The sequence below is a fragment of the Camelus ferus genome, chromosome 9, assembly GCF_009834535.1.
Source record: "Camelus ferus isolate YT-003-E chromosome 9, BCGSAC_Cfer_1.0, whole genome shotgun sequence".
In the NCBI taxonomy this organism is placed as follows: domain Eukaryota; kingdom Metazoa; phylum Chordata; class Mammalia; order Artiodactyla; family Camelidae; genus Camelus; species Camelus ferus.
Window position 1 is genome coordinate 71,277,039 of NC_045704.1, and position 20,359 is coordinate 71,297,397.

The 20,359-nt window shown below is 39.2% G+C and overlaps 1 protein-coding gene across 1 annotated transcript in view; it reads left to right on the plus strand.

The window, feature by feature from the left end:
• The first annotated feature begins 498 nt into the window (after positions 1-498).
• MFSD14A (major facilitator superfamily domain containing 14A) overlaps positions 499-20,359 on the plus strand; it is a 34,372-nt gene continuing 14,511 nt past the window's right edge. The window contains exons 1-4 of the mRNA XM_032487185.1: positions 499-734; positions 11,446-11,541; positions 18,048-18,110; positions 18,862-18,989. Coding sequence (XP_032343076.1) covers positions 651-734; positions 11,446-11,541; positions 18,048-18,110; positions 18,862-18,989 — 371 coding nt within the window. The 5' untranslated portion in view covers positions 499-650. The remainder of the gene's footprint in view (positions 735-11,445; positions 11,542-18,047; positions 18,111-18,861; positions 18,990-20,359) is intronic.

Sequence of the window (20,359 nt, forward strand, 5' to 3'; positions counted from 1 at the left end):
GACCCCCGACCCCAGCCCCGAGCCCCCAGCCCCAAACCCCAGAAGAACCAAAGACTATGAGAACTCAGCTTATCTCTTCTCCTTCAGTTACCCACTATTTCTGGAAAGCTACTTCAGCCGTTTCCCTCGGTTCCGGTCTCGGTCAGAACACAGCTGGAGGTAGCCCTAAACAGTTGAGGACGGCTGGTTAAAACCCCAGCGCAACCATCTATCAGCGGCACTTCCAAGGGCAGGTAACTTTCAGATAACTTACACCTCCTCTGTCGAGGGGCGCGACAACGGCCCCTGCCGCCCAGGGCTGCCGCGAGGACCGAGCGAGCTGGCGAACCGAGAGCCCAGGGCTCCCCCCACCGGCGTCCGCAGCCCTGGGCCAGCCCGCGCGCGCCCCTCCGGGGCTCCCTCCGCTCGCCGGCGGCCGGGCGGCCGGCCGGGCTGGGCGGCGTCACGTGGGCGGGGCGGCGTCACGTGGGCGGGGCGGGCTTGTCGGGCGATCGCACGATGTGACGCGCCGCCGGAGGCAGGCCGGGCCCTCAAGATGGCGGCGGGTGCCCCGAGCGGCTCGGCCCGGCAGTAGTGGGGGGACGGCACTCGCCGCTGGGGCCGGCCGCCCCGGGAGTGGCTGCAGCAGCGCCAGGGTCGAGGATGGTAAAATGACCCAGGGGAAGAAGAAGAAACGGGCCGCGAACCGCAGTATCATGCTGGCCAAGAAGATCATCATTAAGGACGGAGGCACGGTGAGCCGGGGTACCGCGCCGGCGAGCGTCTGTCGGGGTCCCGATCTCCTGCCCGCAGCGCGGCCGCCTGCAGCCGCCCCTGAGCGCCCCCGCCTCCCTCTCCCCTCCGCGGTGCCGGCCCCTCGGGCTCCCGGGCCCCCATGCCTCTGCGCCGGGGGCTCCCCTCCCGCGCCCGGGCCTGCGGCCTCCGGGGCCCGTCCTCTCGGATGGAGAAGCCGCTCGACTCTCCCGCACCTGCCGGCCTCCGCCCCGGCCGCCCCCGGAGGCCCCGCGCCCTCGGGCCCCACGCGCGCCTCCGCCGCGGGGAGGGATCGGCGCCGGGCCCCGCGTCGCCGGGGCGGTGCTGGTGCCGCCGCGCCCCTCGCCTCCGCCGCCAAGGCCCCGCGAGGCGGTGGCCGCGCTTTGGAAGCGGCCGGGAGCAATCCGTGCCTCCCATATGCTGCTAGCGGGGCGGCATCTGGCGCGGCGACCCCGCGGGGGCCCCGGAGTGCGTGCACCCTCTTCCTCCACGGCGCTCTGGGTCCGTGCCCCCGCTCCGCGCCGCTTCCAGTGCGGTAAACACCGTCAGAGGTGGGCTTCCCTCCTCACTTCCCGGAGTCCGGAGCCGGACGGAGGGCGCCGGGGGCCTAGGCGTAAATCTGCTGGTTTTCAATGAATACCAATGACCCTGTTGTTTTAAAATCATCTGGGTGTATTTGAGAACAAACAGAAATGCTAGAAAGAGTTGGTCTTGGTCTCAGGATAGAAGACCTTTGAAAGGAAGACAGTAAGAAAAAATGTTTGCGTTTTCGAAGCGGTTGTCATCACAGTAAACTTTATGCATCGTGCTGTTCTTAACCGGCAGGGGACGTAGGCCTTTTAATTGAAAATAACTCGTCTTTACTTTTTTCGTGCTGAAATTTCTCCGTTGCAGCACTCTGTGGTCTTTGTTGCATTCTTTGATATCACATTCTGAAATAGAATGGAAAGGCGAAATACATTTTTCACTGTACCAAGAAATAGGCAGAAATGGTTCCTTTTATTCCATATTTGTATATATTTTGTTGGAGCCCTCAACAGCTAGCCCAGTGCTACATGTGTAATTAGGCCACCAGTGAGGATTTGCTAAATTCACTTGAAATCAGTGACAACTTTCTTTTGACATTTCAGAATATGGCCCAGTCAGTGTGTTAAAACATAGAAGGCTTGGGACTTATGGACCAGTTTCAGAATACATTTTTAGTTAACTATTGAATCGATAGATGTCAGCGCTTTGTCGTTTGGTGAAAAAAGAAACTTTGCAATTCAAGTCCTCAGATCTTTTTGTTGTATTTAATTAATTAAAACGGCGCTTTGATTTAATCAGCTACGGATCGTCCTGGTTCCTTGGATCAAGTTGGTTAGAACTGCTATATGGGGAGAGAAACAGCTTGAAGGTATCTATGCCCTTTGTCAATCATGGGGACTCAGTATTTTTTTTTTACAAAAGATTAAGAATGAAACTGTGATCAAGAAACTCTTTCCTTTTCCTTGTAGAGTTCAGTTTTGTTACCTCTGTGGAGTATGATTCTCTTGATAGCACTTAAATCCTGTGAGATTTGGAAGAGTCTTTTTTATCTTGTTGTTTATTAAAGTTGTAGTGAATTCATAGCTTGTTTTTGGACACAAAATACAGTTTTTACCCCAGCAGTATGCTTTTAAGAGGGCACACGGAGCAAGTGCAGGCTGCTTTTGGGGGCTGTGGGCATAGGGGTGTTACCATTTACCATCTTTTTACGCGTGTGCTGCACTTTCTAAAACCTCTGGACACCTCTTTAGAATAGGGGCTTTGTTCATGCATCTTTGAATCCTACAGGGCCTACTATGTGAATTTAAAGTGATAACACATTTCAAGTGATTTTGAAAAATGTGTCTACTTGTACATTCTTAAATGATTTTTAATGTAATTTTATGTATTCCCATGTATAAATAGGGGAGATTTGTATTTCTAGAAGTACTTTTTTGTAGTATTTGCCTTTTAATCTACTGTAGCTGTAAATGAAAAAATATATAACTATTATAGTTATAGAAATGATTTTAAAATGGCATTTGCTTTTCTGACTACTGTTGTGAACATCCAGGTATCTGAGGCTAAATGGTCATACATGACAGGCTCTGAACAGTATTTCACATCCCTGACCATGGGTGCTGACCTGACTCCCTTCTTTTTTCTTCTAGTGTTCAACTTTGTTAAGATTATTTTGCTTTGTCCTTCTGCTAATGACATCTTTGTAAGTTTGATCAGCCAATTGTAATATTCAAAAACAAAATTAGTAATGAGTTAATGATTTGTCAAAAACTTAGCACGTATTTTCTGTAGTTTTTAACACATTTATTGTAGTTTGAACACTTGTAAGCAAAGCAAGTTAATCATAAATTGCTAAATGTTTTTCTTTTCTTGAAATTGTATTTCATTTGGCTCTGAAGCCAGAGATGTTGTCCATTTGAGTAGCACACAGTTAAGGTAAATTACATGAAGGTGTGTGATTCTGTAACAGGACTTCTTAACTTGGGTCTGTTCACCCTGAAGTTGTTGGTAAAATTTTCTTTGACTACATTTTTCTAGGGAGATGCCAGAAAGGATCCATACTTCCCCAGAGAGTTTAAGAACATGTGTTCTATTTGAAAACAACATCAGTAACTAAAGAATAGTTCAACAGGTTAAATTCAATAAATATTTACTTAATCATCTACTGTGACATTATTGGTGAATTTACTTTTTGAAGCATCCATACGTAGGATTATAGTTTTTAGTTATGTTTAGGGTATTTTGTGTGTGTGTGTGAGGATAGGTAATTAGGTTTATTTATTTTTGTGGAGTTCCTGGGGATTGAACCTCGACCTCGCGTATGCATGCGCTCTACCACTGAGCTATATACGCTCCCCGAGTTACGTTTTAATGTATGTAACATTTTGCTACGTCTCTTATTCATTGTAGACCATTTAGGACAGCTGAATTAAAAGTGCGTTCTGACGTTTTAGAATACTTCTGGTTTTGTTGTTAAATCATTACCATGTATTACCATTTTGTTTATAAATATTCTTGGTAGAGGCTAAGAGCTAGAGTTATATACATGAGTTATTTGTATTATCAAAAATAGAATGTTCCTTATATTTTTTCTTTTTTAAAAAATATGACCTTGATTATTGTATGAATACAACAGCTGTGTGCCTGCATCTCTGACGAAATGGAAAATGTTCAGTTTTTCCACAAGTGAGTTGGTAAAACAACTTTAAAGATTAGATAAAAAGCAAAGCATATGTGAATTGCTTTGTTGAAAGTACTGAGAAGAGAAAAATTGGTATTTGAACTATGCCAAGGGATGCAGAGAACCAGATTTTTGTTCCTTGTATCTCTGACTTTAATCACAATAAATAGGAATCAGCAACCATTTCAAAAGTAATACCCAAGCTCTGATCCTTTGCGCTCTTCACCTACTAGGATGCTTGAAGAAGTTGCAGAATAGCCCTCTGTAGCTCCCAGAGAGCTGCTAAATAGTCACCCTCCAACTGCTAGCGTGCAGGCCATGAAGAGGGCCATGGTGCTTTAGGTTAGTGTGTTTGGGGTTATATTCGTTAGCAGTTTTCTCAGATTGTATTTCTAGTTCATCTTAATATAGTTTGAAGACCTGCTTCCCAGTGTCATCTGTGGAAATCCACTTAGAGTTGAAGTGTAACTCCTTTGCAGCTACCAAATTTTGCAGTTTAAGTAAAAGAATTGTTTTTCTCAAGTATCATTCTGACAAATATATGTGATTTAAATTTTGCAATTATTTAAAAGCTTGAGTTCTTTTAGCATTATTTTTTAGACGTGTCAGTCAAATGAATAGTTGACCATTTCAGCCAGGGTACATCAAGATCCCTGAGATGGGTTTTGTCTCTTTCAGGGCTGGATGTAGTAGCTTGTTCTAATGGGTCTACTTTCTCAGTAATGTATAAATACAGTTATGAATTCTACCTCACGAAATACTTACTAGGGATCTTTTAAAAACAAGGGTAGCAGATATGCCATCGCTTAGTTATGTAAATTGAGTAATTAGAGATCACACCAAGACTGATCTCGCTTAGGCTCCATCCTGGACATTGATAACACTGATTTTTGTGTTGATGGGTTTTTTTTTTTTAATTTTATTTTACCTTTTTAGTGAGTTCAGTTTGTAGTCATTTGAACCATGTAACCCAGTGTTCATGGGGATAAACACTTAATGTAGTGATGGCTGAACAGCCACGTATTTTCCTCTTAAGAATGGAGAGAGATGCAATAGATCGTCATGTTACATATCTTTTCAAAATTTGGCACAAAGCAGTATAATCTTAAGCTATAGACATTTTTTAGTTTTTTAAGAGTAAAACTTGATCTCACTATACTCTTGTTGAATATTTTTAAGAAGTAGATTTCATTCTTTTTAGGTACGGTCTAACCAGTAATCTCTTCATTTTCGTGATGATACACAAATACTGAATCTCTCTTTAAAACTGGTCCATAACATATCAGGAAAATAATTCTAAAGTCTTACTGCAAATTAAGCCAAAATGCCTTAATTAGTATGCTAGTGTCTGTACGTGTTTATGGTGATTCATACTTTCAGGGAACTGAGGATCAGTTATGTTTTTGCTCCCAAGTGTAGTAAACCTTGCCTTGTCTGATGAAAGTCATAGAACATAAACCACCAGCTGACTTTGTGACAGAGGAAACACGGTAACAAATACTAGCAGTAAAGCCTTAAATTTCCTCATAATGAGTCAGGATTCCGTGAAAGCAGCTTTGTAGTTACAATATTTTCTATAAGATTTTTTTAAAGTATTCTTCCATGAAAAGCTCCATTTCTTAGATGTCTGTAATTAAGCATCTTTGCCTTTTTGTGCAAGATTTTTACATTATTTTAGTCAACTTATGTTGTGTATTGTGCAGAGAAAATTGTTTCTTTCTGAAGATATATTTTACCCTCATTCTTGAGTGATAGCTTGTCAATATTTAATTCTAAGTTCAAAATTATTCTCCTTCAGACCTTATTTTGGTTTTTGTCATGTTTTTATTTTCTCAAATTTATTTTGAGAATTTTCAAAACTAGAAAAGTTGCAAGAGTAGCATGATGAATATTTATTTGCTGATCCCATAGATTCAAGATTCGCCAGTTGTTAACATTTTGCCCCATTTGTTTTTCCTTTCTATTATATATATACATATACATATATATATATACACATACTTACACATATACCTTTTTTTTTCCTGAACATTTCATTTAGTTGTAGACATCATGACCCTTTATCCCTAAAATATTCGGGATGTATCCTAAGAATAAGAATATTCTCCCACATAACCACAATATAGCCACCACATTCAGAAAGTTTAACATTAATACAATACTCTTATGTAAGTCACGTTTCCTCAACTTTCCCAATAATGTCCCAATAATGACTTTTTTTTTGAATGCAGAATTTAATTATTACATTATTTGCCATGTCTCTTCAGTATAGAATAGCTTTTTGGTTTTTTGTAATACTGACATTTTTGATAGTCTAGGCCCTTTGTTTTGAAGACTGAGCCTCAGTTTGGCTTATTCTCATGGATTTCCTCACATGATAACATCCTATTTAATAAGTAGGATTATAATGGCGTTATACTGCCCAGTTACTGGTGGAATGAATTCTGTCCCCTGGCCAGCAATCCATATAAGTCCCTGGTTGACTGAGAGGAATACAACATTGGTCATGTCCTGTGCAGTAACTGCTGGATGCATAAACTTGATTGGGCAATCATAGACTCAGAATTTGAGAGCAAGGTGATGATTTAAGTAAGAAATCAATAGTTTACCCCTAACTCCTAAGAGAGGTAAAGTGACTTACTTAAGTCATCTAGCAGCTAAGTGACTGTAATGATAAAATCCACGGACATTAAATACCCTTTCATGTACCAGGCATTGGGCTATGTATGCACTGGGTGGCTAAGATTGGGTCCTGCTGTTAAGAGTAACAGTCTGTGGCCAATATGTGCTCTGTAACCACTGCAACCAGTGTGACTCCAGACTTGGGCTGTGCATTTGCCTGGATTGACCCTAAACTGGAGATAATACTATTTAACTTGAAAGGTTGTTAGGAAGGGTAAATAAGATTATGAATGTAAATCATTTTAAGTCTTCAGTAATCTTCGCTTCATTATTTTAATCTAATGTATGTACACAGTAAACCCAGGTGATACATGATACAGTAGCGAACAGTGGGATTTCGGAGTACAGAGAAGGGAATTAATGAGGGAAGTTGCAAATTAATTAATGAATATATTGTCCTTTTAACAGTGTTTAAATACAAAATGCTGAATGCCTATAGTGATGAGTAGAGGAGACTTACAGAGTAATTCATTTCAGTTCTACAAACACTTAGGAAGCACTTTTGTGCTGTGCATGTACCACATGCTCCAGATCATAAAAGGATAAAGCATGGGGCCTGCCTCAGCCAGCATGAGCTTGCAAAAGGTGAGTGTAGGTTAAATAAAATGGAATAGGTACTTTACAGAACGAAATATAACTTTGTAGAAGTCATCTACCCTTGCAAGATAGAAGAACAAATAGGTAGATTTTAAAAGGCTTATCCAAAAGCCTAGGTGATGAAACCAAATCTATTACCAGTGGGAAGTATGATCTGGGAAATTGGGAACTGGATCAGAGGATGGAGATGGGCCAGAGAAGATTGTCCCTGACTTCTGGGGTTGAAGTTGGAGGTGACTGCCAGGGAACCAACTCTCATGCCTCCGTAAGAGAGAAATTACCCAACTGAATGGACTTTTGATATAATAATTATTAAGACTTTAGGTGGCATATCTTGGCATTTGGGTGGGGTTAGCTATGAGTTGGTTTATGCTCAAATCCGTCTCCTTCAGGATGTTTCACTTTGTACCTCTTGAATCCTTTCGAGAATCCTCAAATGTCATCTGTTGATACTTTCTACTCTTGATGCTGTAAACCACTCACTGATTAAATATCCCCCCCCCACCCCCCGCTTCTCTGTTAACCTTTTCCGCCTCATCTTTCTGCCCAGGCCATGATGACCCTTGTGTTATTCCCAGATTGTCCTGGGATTTTGATTATGGATAGGTATTCTATTAAAACCCCCCAGCCCTTATGTCAAAAGTCCTAACTAGAAGTTTTTGTAATTCTAATTCAGTAAAATATTTTTTAAATTTGTTATTAATTTCATTAAGATCATGTATCACTTTTGAATTCATTTAAAACAGGGTAGATGAATATGGATATAATACAACTCTCAAAATTACCAGTACAAAATTACCAGTATCTCTCCCCTGCCCTGCATTCTAGTTTTACATAGTTTTTCTCTTAGATAAACAAAACATTTTCTCTTATTTAAAGTACAATCATGCCTATTAGAAAAGATTTAGAAAATTCAGAACAGCATACTGAACAATTTTATGTCACTTAAAATCACTACCTAACATAAACATTGTTAACACTGAGGTGACTTTTTGTTTGTTTTTCATAGTTGAACTTACATACACAATTTTATATCCTGCTTTGATTTTTTTTAAATTTAACATTGCCATAAACATTTTTACAAGTCTTTAAAGTTTATTCATAAACAGTTTTTGTCTGCTGTATTATTTGTCTGATTTACATAGTATGATTTGTTTATAGGATGTGTAACTAAAGGTCGAGCACCTAGGTTTCCGTGTTTCCTACTATAAATGATGCTGCTGTGAACATCTTTGTGGTAGAGCTTTTTCTGAACGTTTGGTTATTTCCATAGGATAGAATATTATTAGCTATTCTGAAAATTATTTGTTTATATTCTTTACGTTTTTATGGTGTCTTAGTATTTTTGTACTGATTTTCATGAGTGCTTTACCTGGTTAAGATGTTTAACCTTTTGCCATTTCTTGTGTATTTTACCCACTTTGTTTTCTTCAAATTCAGCGAATGCTGTACATGTTTTTCTCCAGCAAGTATGCCTGAAACTAATTTATCTTTATTCTTTCACCTTTCCTCACTGCGCAGCTGCCCAAGGCAGAAACGAGTCTTCATCTTTGATCTTCTCCTCTGCTGCATCTAGTCAACCCCTGAGACCTTTTCATTCTACCTCCTACACGTCTTTGTATCCGCTCCCTTGGCTCCCTCCCTGCTACCTCTGTCTCACTCTTTTGGGCAACTTTGCCAACACTGTCCTTGAATAATTGAAGTGTTCTTCACTTAAACAGCCACTTTTGACACATTTATTTTCTTCCAGGCTTTTGGCTCTATGTGCATACTTAAACACATCGTTATATAATTATCATCTGACTTTTTATCAGCATTTCCCAAAAAGTTTTCCAAGGACCTCAGGTGCTCACAAGATACTGTCTCTTATATGACAGAAGGAGTCCATGGTCAAGTTTGGAAAACAGTGCACACAGCATCTTTTTGGAGATTCATAATACAAATTAGCATGTTAGAGGCCCTGAGCAGTTCTATTTGGCCTGTTCTAATGGGCGCTGAGTACCTGTGGTGAACAAACCGGTTTGGAGCTTACCAAATCCTGTGGACTTTTTTTTAACCTTAACTTACTATACTTGCTCTGTTTGGTTCTGGTCATTACCCCTTCCTTCCTGAAACTGCTCCTTTGTCTTCTGAGACACTGTGCTTTCTTGATTCTCCTGATATTTCCCTGATGGTTTCTTCTTTATTTTCAAGGGTCCCTTTTCTTCTGTCCACTCTGAAGTGGGCAGAGGCTGGTGCCCCGAATCCCCTCACTGGTCAAGGGTCAGAGGTACTTAAATGTAGGTGTTTCTTGGGGTTGTGTCTTAGGCTGCTTCAACTTTCACACTTCATCTCACCCACTCTGGTTTCATACATCACATTTGCTGCTAACTAATTGTTTTCATCAGCCGTCAAAGGACAGTAGAAATGTTTTAAGTACAAGGGTGATCCTCTTAGGTAGGACCTGAGGTAACTGTGAGCCTCATGAGGGAAAAAGAAGTAGAAAGCTACCATCTTCCATTAGTAGACAACCAAACTAAAAACTTAGAATTCATTCGCTCCATCCCTCCATCCTCCATGGGTGCCACTCCCCTGTTTCACGCGCTCATCATCTCCTGTTTGAACTCACTGAGATGGCCTCCCTCCACACACACTTTGCGCCTCAGTTACAGCCTTTAGGAAATCACCATGATATATTAAAAAGTGCAGGTCTCATCACACTGTTCTCTTGCTTGAAACCCTTCAGTGGTTTCCTTTGTCTCTGGAGTGAAGTTGAGAAGCTCCTTAACAAACTTAGAGGCTGTGTGTTCTGCCTTCCTTTCAGCCTTAAACCGTTACGATCCTCGTCTGCTTCCTCTGGCTTTCTCTGTTGTGATTGTCCACGCTACTTCCCTTTCTTGCGTTTACATGTAAGCAGACGTTTATAATGAGGCTTCTTCCTCTCCAGGCTGTGAACTCCTTGAGATCGGAGAATGTGTCTTACTGTTTTTTAAATCCCAGCACCTCTGGTACATAGTAGGTGCTCTGAATGTTTACTGAATGAATGAAATCTTGTACAAATTCATTCCCAGCTGTGGTCCTTCAATTCTGTCTCCCAACCCCCACCCACTTCCGTTTCTCAGGTTCCTCAAATTCAAGTTCTCCTACCAAGGGACTTTTCTAAATTCTGCAGGTTAGGAGAGACATCTATTTTTTTTTTTATGATGTAGCATCATTTTCAGTATATAGAGAAATCCAAACATTGTTAATATTTTCCACTAAGACTGTTCAATATATTGTCAAAACTTAAGTATAACATTGTAATATGTATTGATTAAACTTGTCTTTCAGTTATACTGACTTATTAATGGAAACTGAGTTTAATGCTATAGGTCATTGACTTTTCCATCCATTTAATATTACCCTTAGAAATATGAAATCCAACAACTGAAGTAATTGTTAAGGTATTACCAGCAACAGTATACGCTGATTTTGTATTGTCTTCCTTGTGTATATCAAGTCCCACATCTCTCACATGCTACTCAGGACTTTTCTGCTTTTGAGCTGTGTTGGGATCTGTTACGATTCTTGCCACATACTTCATTTATATTTTTAGGGTTAGTGCAGTAGCCTCCTTAACCATTCATCTTCCTTAGTTTTGCCCCCTTTAATCCATCTGCTGCACCTTTGCCAGAATGGTCTTTCTTAAAACTTCCATCTGATCCCGTGAGTCTCACTTGATATCCTTTAGTGGCTCCCCAGTGCCTTCAGAATTGAACATAGACTCCTTAGCATGGAAGTTAGTCCTGTGTGCCCCGAGCTCATCTCTCAGTGCTCCCCGTGTGCAGCCCGGGCTCTGGTTGTACTCAGCTATGGGAGTCCTGCAGTGCCTCCTGCTCTCAAGCCTTATTAACCGCCTTTGTGCAGGCTGCTTCCTTGATTTATGCTGTCTACCTTCCCGCCCCGACTCCTGGCCTGATTCCTTTACATCCTTTCAGCCTTCCTCCTAGAAGTCTCATCTCATGTTCCCACCCCTACCCTGGACTCTGTGTTCTCATTGCACACTGTGCTTATATAATGTATTTATTTGTTTACTTGTCTGCCCCCATCACCTTGAGGACAGGGTGTCCAGATGTTGACCTAGTGCCCAATACATGTGTGTTCTCCTTAAATATTTATTGACTGTTGTCATTATTGTTAGTAAATCTGGAATGCACTGTTAACTTTCTAAAAATCTGTTTTTACAGCCTCAAGGAATAGGTTCTCCTAGTGTTTATCACGCGGTTATCGTCATCTTTTTGGAGTTTTTCGCTTGGGGATTATTGACAGCGCCCACGTTGGTGGTAAGTAATCTTTAACTTGTTTAACACTGACTTTAAAATGTCTTTTTCTTCAGTTTTTTTTGGGGGGAAAGCGGTTCTTTTTCCTTTCCCCGGTGAATTCTCCCACCTGTGTCGTCAGCCCTTGGGTGCTGTGTCTCACTGCCGGCGCTGTCTCTTCCAGCCCTTGCTCTCCCTCACTTGCTGGCAGCGCTTGGGCGAGTGGGATTCTTCCGGTAAACAGTGGACTTGTTCAAGCAGAGGCGCAGTTCCCGCTCTGGGCAGGGTGGACAGGATTCTGATACTGACCGGCTCAGGGACAGTAGTGTCTGTGACCTGAATCACCCAGCATTATTATTTTGAGATTCATTCATGCAGTTGTATTTTCCAGATACAGGTTTATTCTAGTTTAGGCCAAGGATCTAGAGGGAACCACCTAGAAAGGTGATTCTTTTCATAGCCCTGAGCTGATCTTACTCAAATATTCCCAAGGGTAGAACCTTAGAAAAGACCGCTCTGTCAGACCGTACAACTTAGATGCTAGCTGGTTTTCTCCTGTTGGTGTAGATGAGAGGAATGGAATGAAGGAAGGAGTGGATATGGCAGAAGTGTGTAATACCTTGAAAGGTGTAACCAGGATAAATGTACAGCTTTCCAAATCCCAGAAGAACAGAGTTTTAAAGTATACTTCCTTGTATTTTCATGAGCTTGTTTGTTGTTATACAAAAAAAGGCTTTTACAAAAAATTTCTTTATAAATAAATTGAATGATTAGATAAGTAGATTGAACTAGTCTGAGAAAATTTGTTCCCTATTTCTTAGCATATTTTTTATATAACTACACAATCATTACTGTATCTACATAAAACACAGACATTTAACAGTTATTTCGAATTATTATTTACAAGGCATATTCATGAATACTGCTAAAACAAGATTCAGAAAAAAAGCAAATCTCAAATAAATACAGTTTGTTTTGCAATAAACCGTGCATTGCAAGTTAGAACAGTTTGCTGAATAACAGTTCCCTAACATATAATTCTAAGAATGCTGATTTGATTATGTTTTGATTGAGATCTTTTCCTTTTTAAGAAGGAAACAGCTCATTTACCTGTAACAGGTCATCAGTTTTACATAAATGAATTTTCAAAATAATTGAAATGTGGACTTTTAAAATGTCTAATTTTTTTATAATTTCGGATGGGAATCTTTCAAATGTTAATTTACACGTTTCCTGCCTTCACAATCCATGGACACTGATTTGGAACTTCATCAGATGATGCAAGTTCATTGTGACATTTGTAACTACATTATACTGTAATAACCTGAAGTCAAGGACTACTGTGCTGTTGTAATAACTGTGTTCTCTCACAGCTTTATGTTAGCTTCCTAATGTTTCAGTGCGCTCATTTATAATCTACTACCAATTTAACGTCTAAATCTATCCGGTAGATCATTAGTCGTATAGTTTAAAGTACTAAAGCTTTGTAATAGCAAACAGTTCGTATACATTTATATTAAAAATGAGTCCAAGCACAGCCCTGAGCACTTTAAATACATTATTAGTTTTAATCCTTAAAACCACTTTGTTAATGAGAAATTAGCCTCATAATACAGATGAAGAAATGAAGAGTTAGAAGAGTTAAGCAACTTGCTTGCTACTCTGATAGTAAACTGCAGCTTTGGCCTCAAAGTTAGGCTTGTTTTGTTCCAGTGCTCAGTCTTGGGGATACTGGTTTAAGAGGTTCATACCCTGTGTTCTGGGTAGTCAGGTCACTATTGGCAGTCCAACCACTAGCTAAGGAGAGAGATTTGAATGTTGGGTAAACTGTCAGCAAGCCATCAAAGAAAGCTTTTTGTGATGATTCCATGATTTGTCATCATGATTTGAAATGTGTATAGCAGTTTTGTTTTTTTTTTTTAATTTGTTCCTGGTTTATATTTTTTTGGCTCTATCAACTTTTTGTTTAACTTTAATATCATTTTTTTCTAATTGGACAAAAAGAGACTGTCTTCTTTAAGAACAAGGAAGAAATCCAATTATTTATATATAAGTGCTTGCTTTCTTTTTTGTAGTTTTGGAAAAACTATCTTTTTGCTTAGTATATTCTTAATTATTTTTGTTAATTAAAGAATAGATAGTACCTTTGATTTTGGTTATTTTTTTTTTAAGTACTGAATTGAATTGTGGTCAGGAAAATGAAAAGTGCTAATTTGGAACTTAGTGAATTGTTTTCTTTTGCAAGCTTAATTAAGTACATTTGTTTGTGTGGTGGGCAAAAAAAACCTTGGGGGGAGACCTAGGCAAAGTAAGAATTGAGTTGGAGAGTTTAGATTGTATCTAAATGCTGAGATTCTTTCTACTCCAGCTACTTTCTGGTATTTTGGCCTTTTCACTTTAGAACAGCAAGAATCTTTAAAACATCACTGAAGGAACTAGTGCGTGAGAAATAGGTACACATACATTACTCACTGTATATATTCTATATATATTGCTTTTTTTAATAATTAGAAACACAGTTTGTATCAATTGTAAACCATTCAGCTGTATAGAACTGTGTAAGGACGAGAAAGTTCTCCTGCGGTCCTGCTCATTCCTCCAGGTAACTATCACTTTTTAGGCGATTTGGGGTTCAGGGTAGGCTTTACCAGCCCCGTTAGGTTACACTGGCCAACTGGAGCTGACTGTTTCAGCAGTTAGAATGTGGAGTCTATTAATTCAGTGATTTTTTTTTTTTTTTTTTTTTTAACCAGAGGTGAATATCCGGAATACCTGGGGAGTGTTTTCAGAATACCTAGGCCCTTACCACCTGTCTGGCTGAAATCAGAGTTTTCAAAGGCGGGGCCCAGGCATGTGTATTTTTTAGAAGTGATGCTAGTATGTATCACTAATTAAGAACCAATTTATTAAGTCATTGTGGGCTTTCGAAAAGGGTTTTGCTCATTTTGGGACTTTATGCCTGTGGTGTGTTGTTGTTGATGACTTTGTTAGCATCTTCTTTGTTTCAGACTCTTACGCTCCCCCGCTCCCCCGTGACGGGGCGTGGGAGAAGTGAGTTTCAGGGTCAAAGGCACGAAGTTGTAGCACTTCTTCTCTTTCTAAAAGTCTGTTGTAACCTTTAAACAGTTTATTTCTGTCTTATGTGTTTTGAAACTGATTATAAATGGTGCCTGCTAGAGAGTCACAACTCTTAACATTCATTTAAAAAGGAGTAGTGAGGATGAAGATATAATTTAGTCTGTGTTTTATCTCTCTCTCTCCCCCATCCGTAGCTCTCAAAAATTAAGTTTCAGCTTTTCAGTTTTCAAAGATGCCCTTTGAATTAATTCATTTAACAGATACCCAACCTTAAGACATATTAATTATAATAAATGTTTGGTTTGGGATTTATAATAGTCTTCGTTTTAGAGAGTAATGTGAAATTAAAAGAATTTTCTTTTAAATTTCATGGGGTTGCAATTATTTTTGCATTGTAAGCTTACAGAGCTTATGGAACACTGTGCTCTAGAGTACAGTCAGAGAACAGAGGCTGTGTCCTGCATGGAAGTCCTGTCCGGGAGGGGGGTGAAGTCTCCACCAGCAAGGGGAGTTAAGTTAACTACAAAGAATTTTTTTTTTCACTGACAAATGTTTTTAAGGACCGAATCTAACATTTTGAGAGGTTATGACTATATGGTTAGTTCATAGTGGGTGTTCAATCCATGATTATTGATTGACTAAATGACATATATTTACATAAAGAGAATTAGTGACAGTAGGTTTAAGGATCTATAATGCTATAAAGTGGCTTCAGTTTTTTGACATACTGATGGTTCTAGAAATATTTGATCAGTGCTTATGGTTCAGGCAGCTAGATGCACAGTCCATCTTGTGGAGCAACACCCTGCACTCCAGTCCTCGAGCATCTCTTCTATAGAAATGGCTGAGCATCCTTAGCTGCAGAGATAGTCCTGAGGCATTTAATGTTTTAAGGACTATTTGCTCTCAAAATTTTTTAAGCTTAGAAATTTTAAGACCCATAAAATTTCTTGGAAAATGTTAGATTTTTTTCTGTTTAGCTCTAAAATCCAGTGCTTAAAGTTCCTCCAGGATCAAAAATCTTTACAACATATGTATTACTTGTTATATTTGTCTTTGTGTTAAAATTTTGTTAAAAACAAACATGTGGGCTTGTTTATTTTAAATTAACTATATTCCTTTGCAGTGGGTTATAAAGGTTTTTATTTTGTAATATTAGGTAAATTAATTTGCATAATTGTCATATTAAATCATTTCGAAAGCAGAATTTATCATCAGTTATGAACATTTAGTAAACAATTACTATATGAAAGCACTCTTTGAAGTACTCATAGAGATAAAAATTTATTAGATGCAAGGTATAGTAAATATAGTGCCTGTCTGCCCTTAAGAAATTTGAAATATAATTGAAAGGAAATATTTATTAAATATCTGAAAAGATGAAAAATAGAAGAACTAAGCAACACAGTACTGCAATATAAGAAATATTACAAAGCTGTATGTGACTACCCAGTGAGTGCTATAATCACCTGTTACACGGTCCTAAAGGCAGAACTGATCACTTTGGACAGGAAAGTTTGGTGCAGAGGAGCAATATGGAGGGTTTGGGGATCAACTAGAGAGCGAAGAGAAGGGGAACTAACATTTAAGATACAGAATATTGTATATGCAAGTATGCATATTGGAAAGCATAAGAATATTTCTATAACAGTAAAGAGACCAGATTGATTGGAATGGAAGACAGCTTGGCAAAGTGAATTGTTAGCAATAAGATTTAAAGTATTATAAAGCTTCTTGTAGGCATTCATTCTTTATGTCCTTCATTCTTTTTCACACCAAACCCATTTTTTTGTCCCCAGAAAGAATTGGCCCTTAGTAATAACTAGAAGAAAAGCAGATTTGAGTTGTTACGAATGGTTTTGGGATACCAGTTTCAGGAGTTTAAACCTTTATCTTCAGTACGAGAACTAGCAAACTGACCAGCGCAAATGCTGCTAGTAGCCCATTTTTCTGTAAATAAAGTTTTATTAGAACACAGCCAGCCTGTTCATTTACGTGCAGCCTCTGGCTGCCTTTATTGAGTTGAGTGCTTGCAACAGAGACTATGTGGCCCACAAAGCTAGAAAAAGCTGAAAATATTTTTAATCTGCTCCTTTACAGACACCGTCTTCAGACTTGTGGATCTTTGCTGTAAATAATACGGTTTCTCGACTGTTGAGATTTGGGGCCAGATGCTTATTTGTTGTGTGTTGGGGGTGGGGAGGGGCTGGCCTGTCTATGACAGGATGTTTAGCAGCTTTCCTAACTCCTCCCTACTAGGTACCAGTAGCATCTTTTCTCTCCCCTGTTCCCCCAAGTTGTGGCAATCAAACATGTCTCCAGGCATTGCCAACTGTCCGCTGGGGGTCAAAGTTACCCTCGGTTGAGAATCACAGAATATGTGACTATCATAAATATGTGATTTTTCCCATGTTAGTAATGTCCTTTGACTATTAAACATTTCATTTCTAACTTTCTTTAGGTTAATTTTTGTTTAATTTCTAGTTATTGGCAAAAGAAGCGTAACTGAAGAAGAGAGCATTCTAATCCTTCTAAAGGTTTTACTTGCAAAGATGTCAGAAAGCATTATCAGCATAGTTTTTATCCCTAAAGAGATTTTTCCCACCTTTCTTATTCTCCACATGGCCATTCTTTATTGCTTTTATTGAGAGACAGTGTGCTGTCATGGAAGAAGCATTGGCTTTGTCAAGTTAAGAACTCAGTTCCCACATCTGTAAAGAGGGAATATTATCTAATTCATGTTATTGTTGGGATTAAATAAAAGAGTATGTATTATATATAGAGCCTCTGGCACATAGACTGTAAAAATGGTGGCTGATGCTTTTTATTTTTTCAGTTACCTTTCCCTAATTGCTTTTTCAACCACTGAGTTCCCAGTGGTTCCCTTGTTGCCCAGTGAACAAACTGATGCTGTGTGGTTTGAGATCAGTCCTTAAAAAGGACAGAGGAATTTGTTGTACATTTTCATGGCTTGGGATTTTTTTTTTCTTACCTTATAAAATCTCTAGATCCACTTTTTGGCAATTAAAATTTCCCTATTTATTCTCCTGGTCCCCTGTTTTAGGTGGTAGGCCTGTCTGTACAGGAGCTGTAAGTCTGTCAGTTATATGTGGGAAGCAGGACAGCATTAAAAGTAGGGACTTGCAAGCCCGACTTCCTGTGCTCAATTTCAGTTTTGCCATTACTGTGTAATCTTGGATAAGACATGTAGCCTCTGTGTGTATCAGTTTTCTGATAGGGCTGTTATGAAGAATTAAAGGAGGTAATATATTAAAGTGCCCAATTTAGTGCCTTGTGACATAGTAAATGACAAATAAACATTTGGCGGTATTAGTATTTACTCATATGCATAGTGTCATACAAACTGAAAATTTTATAATGAAGGGACGTTTTAAGTTTTACTAGGACTAAAAAATGTAGCATGAGCTTTTTATTTTGTTTTTATTCTTTAGGTATTACATGAGACCTTCCCTAAACATACATTTCTGATGAATGGCCTAATTCAAGGAGTAAAGGTAAGATCAGTCATTATATATAAATATTTATGTGTGTATGCAAACACACGCATGTTCTGCCAGTGTATTAAGTTAGTTAATTGACCGATCCACTAAGTGTTAGTTTTTACAGTTGGAGTATATCTTGGGGGATTACTTAATACTTTTTAAATGAACTAGGTTTTAAATATGATTTGAGTCAAATATAGCCAACTATGTATAATAATGATAAACCACGTCATAACAGATTTTCCCTGTTTTTTTATGTGTTGCCATTTTCATCACAGAGATCTTTTGTAAACTAGAAACAAGAATATAGATTGAAAAGAAAAGAACTATTTAAAAGAATGCATAAGTATAAAACATATCAGTATGGTTAAAGTCTTGATTATTCTATGCTTTTTGTTATTCTATATTTACTCTTGATTCCATTTGATCAACAAGTTTATAAATAGGTAATTAGTCTGTGGACATAAAAACAGATAATTAGCATATGGTATTTTTTCTAGAATTGGCTAATGTAGGATTGTGGTTGAGAGTTTATTAGAACATTTCATATTTAATCCTCTACCAGAGCCCTGCAGATGATTCTAGACAGTCTTGGGAAATTTTTAAATCATATACAGATAAGAAATAAGTTGTGTATGTAAAGTTTGGTGATATGCTTATTTTAGAAACGAACTTATTTAAAATTCTTCTGTGGCGGGAAAATGATTTACTCTTGGCTCGTCAGCATACACTGTGCATGCCACTTTTCCGTTTGTCTTCTTAGGGCTTGCTGTCATTCCTCAGCGCCCCGCTTATTGGTGCTCTTTCGGATGTTTGGGGCCGAAAGTCCTTCTTGCTGCTAACAGTGTTTTTCACGTGTGCGCCAATCCCTTTAATGAAGATCAGCCCATGGTACGTGCACATTCAGATTATAGCAACTAAGTATCACTGTTAATTATTTTCTGAATATTGCTTTCGCTTTTTTTTCCAGCTTACCTATGTCGGTTTTAAATGCATTTTTCTAATACATTTATTCTTTGACACAGATAAAAGGGCCCTTAAAAATACAGTAGCGAAGGAATAGTTCATAAAGTTTTTTGAACTGGCTGCCACCAAAGAAGCCATGTAGACTGCTGGCTAACCTGCTTTTTGGATTTCACAGCCCAAATTTCCAAACAGTATTTTGGGGGCTGGATAATGTTGCTGACTTTTTATTTTCTTGAGTAGAATGTTAAAAACACAAAGTTTATCATCACTATCTGCATTAATTAGGAATAGGCTTCGTTATATATCAGTAAAGACCCGAATAATAGTTGCTTAAAATCAGGGAAACTGATTATTAATTTTTCTCTCCGTATGAAAGAAGTCTGGAGTTGAGCAGTCCCGAGCTGGTGTGACACTTCCCGGGGACCAGACTTTTCCTGTCTTTGTGCTCTGCCGTCCTCAGCTGTCCCCTCACCGTCAGCAGTGGGGAAGGCTGCTTGAGTGAGCTCCAGCTCATGGCACTTTCAGGCAGCGAGATGGAAGGAGGAGGGCATGAGAAGAGCGCGCCGCCTTCCTTTAAGGGGACTGTGGAGTTCCCCCCCAGCCTCTCCTCACATCTGGTCAGATTTCAGGCATATGCTGCTCCTAGCTACGAGAGGCTGGGCTCATGGCCACACTGATTAAAATCAAGATTCTTTCACTGAGGAAGAAGGGAGGGAAAGCTCACAGGAAAATGATTTTCCCAAGATGATGGAGCCCAGTTTGGTTGTAGGTGTGTTAATTCTTTGATTTAAGTTCTGTATCACTTGACTGTTACTGTTAATTCTACATCATGGATGGGACGTGTTTCCAAGGTGCATCTAGAAGGGTCAGGGGTATATGTGGGCAGGATCTTCCTTCCTTTCACAGGTGAGATACAACCCTAAAGGCCGCAAACCCTTGACGAATGTTAATCACACATGATATCTTACCAAACAAATCTAGCGCATGAACAGATAATTTGCTGTGGAAAGCCGTGTGTTAGAAAAAATTGGGGAAGCGGTTGAGTCCTGGTGGTATGATATTTTGAAAGTGTATTGTGATTACACTTGATTTTAAAAACTAAATGTCAGCTTTACAATAGAAACTTCTTACTCCCAGACAGATATTTTTGATTCATATATAGCAAAGTGTCGTATGCTTTTTAAAATAGCATTTGTTCATTTTATAGTATATTCTCAACTTTATTTCTGAACACTGCCATACAGCTTTCTTTTACATAATAACTGAGTTGTTTTGCTACCATGTGAAGAGCTAAG